At 40.5% G+C, this 8,759-nt stretch overlaps 1 protein-coding gene across 1 annotated transcript in view; it reads right to left on the bottom strand.

The window, feature by feature from the left end:
* KCNMA1 (potassium calcium-activated channel subfamily M alpha 1) overlaps nucleotides 1–8,759 on the bottom strand; it is a 1,147,148-nt gene that overhangs the window by 541,146 nt on the left and 597,243 nt on the right. Inside the window, exon 2 of the mRNA XM_007938677.2 lies at nucleotides 7,486–7,547. Coding sequence (XP_007936868.1) covers nucleotides 7,486–7,547 — 62 coding nt within the window. The remainder of the gene's footprint in view (nucleotides 1–7,485; nucleotides 7,548–8,759) is intronic.

The following is an 8,759-nucleotide window of genomic DNA, read 5'->3' as shown; positions in this document are numbered from 1 at the left end:
AGGCAAACACAGTGTGTTTAGCCTTGCTAACCTTCAGACACCATCAAGAGGGATAACTTACATGTAAGAAGAATTCCAGGACAGGAAAAGACAAAAAAAAAAAAAAAAAAAGAGAAGCAGAATCAAGAAATCCAGGCCTCTGGCCATGAAATAAACTGGTGTCAGCACCACCTCTCTGGCTTTGATCTTTTCCACCTGGGCTTATCTTCATTATTTCCCTAGGGCCCTAAAGCTGGCCCCCTGATGATGGTCTGACTATCAAGGGTTAGTATAAAAAGTTAGTATTTGCTTCGCTGTGCAATGAGTAGACTATCACATCTTTGCCCATTTTTATTTAGTACAAAGAATGCAAGAGATCAAGAAGAAAAGGGCCTGGCCTGGTGAGGAAAAGCTTCAGCTTCTGGCTCTGTAACTGCCTTTGACTGGCTGGGTAACCATGAGGATACGGAGGCACAAGGAACAAATGTATCCAATGGACTCTTTGAGGAATTTTCAAGTTCTAACATTCGAAAGTTGCCCTTTGTAGTAAATCTGGAAGTTCTACCCAAGTTCTCCTTCCTACTCCTAACATCCACCACCACCAACAGTGGCTGCTGAGTCAACTATGACTCACGGTGACTCCATGTGTATCAGAGTAGAATTGTGCTCCACAGGGTTTTCATTCCTAACATAGTCTCTGTTTTCTCCAATAAGATAAGTAGTTCCCTTGGTGCTTCTAGATCCTGCTGTACACAGCATCTATGCAGCTCCTTCATGATGGAAAATAAGCAAGGAAGCCAAAAGAAGCCAAAAAGTGAAGACCACCTCACCAAGGTGGAAGGTAGAAGGATGCAGCAATTGTGCTCTGAACTTCAAGGTGAATACAAGTTGACTCTGTTCCTTACTACATTCTCCACTTGTCTTCTCTACCAGGTTCATACCCAGTTGATGAAAAAAAAGCAATTTGGAAAACTAGATGAGGTAGAAAGGCTGAGGTAGGGTTACTACCATGCCAGAAAACTGAGTGTTGCCATTAAAGGTTAATTCTGAAAGAGGACAGGGCTTGCCATCTGGGAGTTATTTACAGCCTCTTTGACCTGAAGGCACCTTTTCTTCCACCATTCCTCAGTGGGCTTCACTCCTCTACCATCTGACATTCCATTCTTGCAACAGCTGTTGGCTCTCCTGTTCTGTTCCCTGCACAGATGTGTGCTGTTGTTCTGAACACTGTGCCCTTGAACTTTTCCTACCCATAATTTTCCAAACCAAAATGGGAATAAAAATGTCAACGAGGGATGGAGAAAATTGGGGGTAGTGTTTAAAAAGGAAAAAAAAAAAAAAAAGAAGAACGCAGAGATGCTTTACTCGCTCCAAGATTTAGGTTGACATATTCAACAAAGGTTAAATGCTTGCCATGACTTCTCAAAGAAGACATAAAAGTGAAAATTTGGGCAAATTTTTCAGAACACAACCTAGAAAGGTTGAGTTCCACAAAGGATCTAGGCGACGCATAGCCGGGTGACCTTCCTTCTCCACGTTATGAGCTGTCCAGCTGTTCATGCTGGTGGTGGGAGGGTATGTTCAAATGATGATACTGAAAGCTATTATTTGCAGTACTTTTCAGTTTACAATGTACTATGATTGACAAGATTGAATCTGTCCTCACATGGGAGGTGCTCAGTCAATACCTGTGTATTATCAGTGAAAACAACACAGGGAAGGAAGCCAATTGTCTTCCATGGTTTCAAAGACCTCCTCCATAGGAACCTCTTTTGAACCAAATTTTCCTAAAGTCAATTGGTTTCTAGACACATAAATGTCACGGAGCACAATGCAAAATATAACATATTAACTAAATTCTGCAACTCTCTAAAAAGATCAAGGACTTTATCTAATGGGAAAACAGGCTCCCTTTTGTTATCCACCATAATGTGCCAATTAACAGGCCCAGAGAACTATGTAAGGATGGCTGCAGCAAAGAGTCTTTCTACCTGTCAAGAATCCCTTACATGGGAGGGAGCAATTGACAGACAATTAGCTCTCCTTGTTCTACACTAACCTGACCCTATGCCATCACAATATGCTCTCTGCCACCTCCATCAAGGTAAGAGAGAGGAGGGTTTTATAAAGCCAGAATTAGGAAAGAATGAATCAAGACTAGACAGACATCAGTGTACATCCCCCTGTAGCATCCTAGAGGGAAAGTCTGTGATAGGACCCTCCTAAGCACCACCCACATCCAGATGTGGTCTCCAGGATAAGAAATGGGAACATGGAAAACAAGACAGAGGAGTTGGCAGGATAAAGCTAAGAGAACTCTGCTTCTTACAACATCTCTTTAAATCCATTTAGTCAGTCTAACAATCTAGAATTTCATTGCTTAATGGCCTTAGAATGAGACAAGCTGGATTAAAATCCTGGCTCCACCACCTATTAGCTTTGTTTTTCGGGGCAAAATTTGCAGACTGAGCCTCCTCATTTGGAAAACAGGAAGAGTAATATCTACCCTATAAAGTTGTTAGGAGAATTAAATAAGACTGCATGTGTCATTTATTTTAAGGGGCTTAACACTATACTTAGGAGCATAGTGCCTAAGGCATTTGACTGCTAACCAGAAGGCTGGTAGTTCAAACCCACCAGCCACTCTTCAGAAGGAAGACTGGGCAATCTACATCTATAGAGATACCTACCACCTCAGAAATCCAAGGAGGGGTCGCTATGAGGTGAATCGACTCAACAGCAGTGAGGTTGGTTTTTTTTTTTTTTTTGGTTTAGCACTACACCTGGCACACAGCACATGATCAATAAATGCTAATTCCCTTCAACCACCTGCCACCTCTACCTCATTGAAGGAGAACTTCTAGGATGAGAGATGAGAAGCCATGTTGTCGTAAGAGTAGGGTAGGTGAAAAACTGTTAGATGACTGGTCAGTTCTGCTAAAGGTTTGGGTATCCCATTACATCAACAATGCATTTTATTTTCAGAGACTATTAAAACAAGTTGATCAATTTCTATTCTAACATTAAAGATAGTTTTCCTTACTACCTTACCCAATGGTCTGTAAATTATTCCGCTTTTTCACAATGAAGATATTTCAAATGAAAAAATGAATACAAAATGAATGAATAAGCACAAAAATGAATGAATGAATGAATGAGTGAATACAGAAATAAAATTATTAAGTCTGGGGGAAGACTATTTTTAAATCGTAAGACCACTGTTAGTCTTACAATCTAGTTAGTGGCAATCTAGCCAGTGGATTGATTAACATTTTCCAAATTTTATATGCTATTTCTTCCCCCTAATGTTCATATCCCCAGAACAGCCCTGCTGGCACCAGAAGCCAAGAGCAAAGACTGACAAAATCAGCACTGTGTATCAGCCATTCTGGACCAGATAAAGTCATTAAGGAAAATTTTAACAATGTCTAACCTTTCAGATTTCCTCTGCTAACAGCAGGTAGCTTGCCTTTTAGAGGCATGAGCTTGCATTGAAGTCACCAGTGATCAGGACTTGACCTTCATTTTTAGTATATGCATCATTAAATATTCATAACCCATGTAACTGTGGCTTAAGAAGTAGTGGGATTTAAACATGAATCAAAGGAATAAAGATCATACACACGTGAGTCATCCTTTCCCAGAATGCCCCTGGAAAAAAATGCAAATACTCAGGGTCCTGAGCCTTTTTCTCTTCCAACTCTCTTGAAATTCTGGAAGCGGCTGGCATTATGTAACCCGTGAATCCTGTCCTGACGCTGACACTGTTGGGGCTTTCTTTTTCTTATCTATTAGAGAAGAGTTACTCTTCCTGTGTCAAAGGGAGGAATCAAACAGAGATGGAACCAGCAATGGTGACATTATCACCCACAGGGCTCTAGGGGCATTTTTGACTTGGTTGTACAATTTTTTTTAAAATTTTTCTTCACTGTATATCAAAGTGTGAGGGAGGAATGGGTCAGAGGAGACATCAGAATTAAGAGCCAGAGTGACGTGTGCCTCAAATTGGGTTTGAAACCTTTAAAAATAATTACTGAGAGACAGAGCTTCTATGGCTATCTGTGCTGTGTGGCTAATTGGAGGAAATCCTTTTAGGGAGGGAATGAGTGTGTACGAAATGCTTGTCTGTATTTGCTAAGATACTGACATTTATATCCATCCAAAGACTCAGTAGAACATCTCCTTCTGCTTGGGTATTTCTAGAGAGTTTACCGCTGGGATGATGAAGCATAATTTTCACACACTGTACCGTAATTCTTTTTGGCTTTCAACTCCAAGAGCTCAAGGACAATCTATCTTTGCTAGAGAGCAATCTCTTGTGGCTACACAAGTGATTCTTTCTCAGTGATCACTCTAGGAAAATTAAAACCCAAAGAAGGGTTTCTCAACTCCTTGAATGAAAAAGAAATACTCAAGGACTTATTGTAGCCTAAAAGCTGAAAAGGAAAGATGTGCTGGGGAAGATTTCTTTGCAAATGACTTACTCACTACTTCTTTATAGTAAAACAAGCTTTGAAAGATGGAAAAAAAAAAAAACATAAATCATAAAAGGACCAACTATGACATTTATCTAACTTGTGTTGTGTTACCCATGTGCTGACGACCAGGGAGTAGAATATCCATCCAGCCTATCTCCCCACTTGCACAACCTGAATTGGACTGCCTTGATGACTAATCAGAACCTGTTTTATATATTCATTTGCATATCTTGCACTTTTCAAAGGGGTAGGCGTGAAGGGCCTTACATCTTGAACCTCTCTACTGCGCAATCCCCAAATATTCTGGGGACACCAGCTCTCATTGAAGTTCATAGACACAAACCATTCATGGAAAAATCTTCCCAATATGCCCTCTCTTGGAAAAGCCTATAAATAGGTCAGAAGACAATCTAGAGGGTTTAAACACTGGGTATTTTATTTCCAGAGTGATATATTAGTATAATTTTCTAAAGAAATTTAAAGCTAGCTTTCCAAGATGTCCAGATGGCCAGTCAAACTATGAGTGTATTTAACTGGTAACAATGTTGAATGAAAAAGATAAGACACTTAAGAATTTACACTCTGCTTTCTTATTCTCTTTCCATTTGCATTTTATGTGCAAATAGAACTTTATCTTAGTCACTAAGCTTGATTTTAATTTATTCAAAAAAATTTTTTTCCATTCCTTGGAATCGATGGACTTATAAAAGTGACTTCCACAGATTCCATTAAATTCTTCTACTCACTTAAACTGAGCATGCTTGCTGGCTTTCCCCAGTGAAATGGAAGACTTCTGTGTGTTAATTGTGCTTACTGGCCCTCTACTGAACAGAATCCTAGGATATGGTTTCAGGATCAAATAAAATAAGGCAAACCAAAAGTGGAAAGGGCTTCATAAATAAAAAGATCTTGTTATAAACAAAATTTGGCAAACCAAATGACACAGCTTAGTGACAAGGAAGAAACAATGCCCAAGTCTAGGGCAGTTACCAGGCAGAGTAGAGAAAGGCTGGGATCTAAAATTTTTTACCATTTTTGCTGGGAAAATCTGAGAATAGCAGTAAAGGTCCCTCTTTGCGGTAGACTCTTTGCCCATAAAAGAAAACAGATCAGAGAAGATTCACAATGCCAGGTTCTCCAAGACTCAGGAGAATCATAATTAAAACTAAAGGTCACCGAGGTGAGCAGGGCATTCAGGAAAGAGGCTTCTTTGGAGAATCCCATCTCTTTCCATCCTCTCAAATGGAGGTGACAACACTGAAATTTACAAAGCAAAAACTGACTCATAATAGACAATGTAAAAAAGGACACCACCCAGATCCATCTGGCAAGAGCATTTTATTTCTGAGAGAAATACAAAGGAGAAAAAAGGGAGGGGAAGGAAGGATGGCAAGGAGACAAGTGTCCTTCTAATCAATCACCACACTCACCTCCACAAAAAGATTTCCCTCTAGGGCCACAGATACATGCCTAAACTTACTTCCTGGGCCCTGGCATGGAAGCTGGCCCCATGCTGTGGAAGTTGGCAGGGTGTCCACCCCATGATGTGTAATAACACTCCTGGAGAAAGACAATGGAGAAACAAGAGCAGGGCTTTAGAAGATCTTTAGTTCAACACAAATATGGCCCAGAATTATAAACAGTAAATATGTAAAAGGCGCTTACCATAAATGACACAGCAATTGGAATCTTCTGAACTCAGAAAGCTCTTCTTGTTCTTGGCCAGGCACAGCTGATGGAAGAAGCATGTGGAACCTTGTCTCCTGGAGGACTTTTAAAGGATTGGAAATGGGCAAGAATAGCCCAGACTTGTGTGTGAGGATGGGTTGCAAGACCTCTGACATTCTCAGACTTCGCTGGTTCTCAGAGAGAGGTTATTAGAGGAAATGTTTTCTTTATTTTCCCTGACGTGATATTTTGGCCTCTGCACCCAAGTGTACAAAATCCTTTGGCCGGTGACCAGCTGGATCTAAGAAACTCAGAGTTTAGGTATTCGTAAAATTACCACCATCCTGAGCCACAGGGAAGTGGGAGTAAGCTCAGAATTCAAACACATTGGGGTGTAAGTCAACAGAGACATCTAAATGGGTTTTCCTAGGATCAAAGTCTAGTGTCCACTCATATTAGAGTCAGAGCTAAAAACAGTAGACATTGAGAGCAAAGAACTCAAGGATCAAATGCCAACTCCACTGCAGATCCCCAGATGGTGTCACCTTTGAGTTTGCAATGAGATCAGTTGGAACAAAGGATGGAGCCAGGGTGACAACTGCAAGAACCAGAGCAAAACTGGCCACCATCTTGCAGTCCTGGCAGCACTCTCTTCTGCCTCCTTCAACGTCTTTACCATGTATGGCACAGAGCCCAGCCTAGGCTACCCTAGACCACCAGTCCCCTCTGCTGGTGGCCAAAGGGTCTGCACAAGTGTCTACTCTAGGTATTCTCAGATGGTCATGGCCCTCCACCTCCAGAAGTCATCATGCCTCCATCTCACATCCTTACCTTGTCAAGTCAAGAAGTACCAGTATGTGATACTTCCCCTACCCTAAACATTCAGTTAGGAAAGTGCAAAGAATAGTGGCATACTTTCTGATCTGACCTCCAGTAAGGCTGAATCTTTGGAAACCCTAATGAGAAAAGGATCCTACAACCATGAGAAGAATGGCTCAGACCTTCATCTGTTGAACACCATACCCTCCCAGAGGTTGCAAATTCACATCAAAGCCCTCTTCCCTCTTAATATCTTCAGTGAAAACAGTTGGTCAGGAAAAGCTACTTAAAAATAAATAACACCCACCAAGAAGGTGTGACCTCAGATGCCTCTCCCTCTCATGCCAGCAGAATTAAAGTACCCTTCTTCTGGAGAATTTGCCCATTCAGAAATTCAGCACAGAAGAGCCCTGCCTTCCCTGAAAAGTCTTCTGCATCCAGAGGCTCTTACAGAGAAGTTGGCTAAAGCAAACATACTGATCAAGGTGAAGGTTTGTGATGTTTTTGAAAACAAGGCAAGAAAATGTATTTGGATACTCACTTTGACGAGTCTATGAAGTATATTACAAGTGCACCAATGCTGAGAGCAAAGACTAAGACAACCTGCAAAAGAAGAAAAACACACCATCACGTATGAGTTAGATACTAAGGTTTTTATCTTTTGACACATGCAGCACCAGCTGTGAAACATGGTGCCAATCACTTTCTTGAGCTACCACTCTCCACTTCACATGGCTCTTTACATCACAGTGGTCAGTAACTTCATTCCTTGCCAACAGTGGTCAGGACAGACTGGTATCATATGGCACTGGGCTTTTATCTGGCTCTGTTATCCCACAGCCCATCTACTCTGCAATGGAAGGCAATAATCTTCAGTGGGAAAAGAGCAGCTAAAAATTACGGTGATGTAATTTTTCATTTTATATGTAGCCTAGAACCAAAGGAACTCAAATTCAGGAGTATCAGTTTTCCATAGCTTTGCTAAGGTGTAATTTACATACCATAAAATCCACTCATTTAAGGATACAATTCAATGATTTTTAGAAAATTTACTGAGTTGTGCAACCATCACCATAATCCAGTTCTAGTATATTTTCATCATTCCAATAAGATCTCTCATATCTTTTAACAGTTATTCTCCATTCTTACTCCCCAGTCCAAGACAACCACTAATCTACTTGGCCTCTATAGAAGAAATGCAAGCTTAAAAGTACAAATTCACTTGTACAAATGTTCATACGTATGTATGTGAATATATTCATTGCATAGCTACTATATATAAGTGTAAGTATATAATAATATAATATGTGTATATGTTTGTGTGTTTCTACTACCACCAGTTGCTGTCAAGTTGACAACCATGAATATATATATACATATACGTCAGTCCTTGAATGGTGCAAGTGGTTAACACATTTAGCAGCTAAAGCTAAACATTTCAGTGCACTCAGAGGTACCTTGCCTGGTGATCTATTTCTGAAAAACAAGTCACTGGAAATTCTATGGAGTACAGTTATACTCTGGCACACATGGTGTCTCCTTGAGTTGGAATCAATTCATTGCCCACTAGTGGCAGTGGTGGAGACACACACACAGACACACACACACAAAGACACAACTTTAACAATACTCAAGTATTTTGGAAAACAGTATGTAAGAAGCCAAATTAGGTAATACAAATTAGGTAATGGTCTAGTTATATGGTAATCCTCTTCTTTACACCCTTTAGTTAAGATATCACTACAGAAGTAGATTGCCCCATCTTCCTTCCGAGGAGTGGCTGGTGGGTTTGAACTGCCAGCCTTCTGGTTAGCA

Source organism: Orycteropus afer, unplaced genomic scaffold (genome assembly GCF_000298275.1).
Source record: "Orycteropus afer afer isolate SDZICR_OR568_19922 unplaced genomic scaffold, OryAfe1.0 scaffold00052, whole genome shotgun sequence".
Taxonomy (NCBI): Eukaryota; Metazoa; Chordata; class Mammalia; order Tubulidentata; family Orycteropodidae; genus Orycteropus; species Orycteropus afer.
The sequence above is the reverse complement of the archived record's forward strand: the minus strand, read 5'-3'. Positions and strand labels throughout refer to the sequence as shown.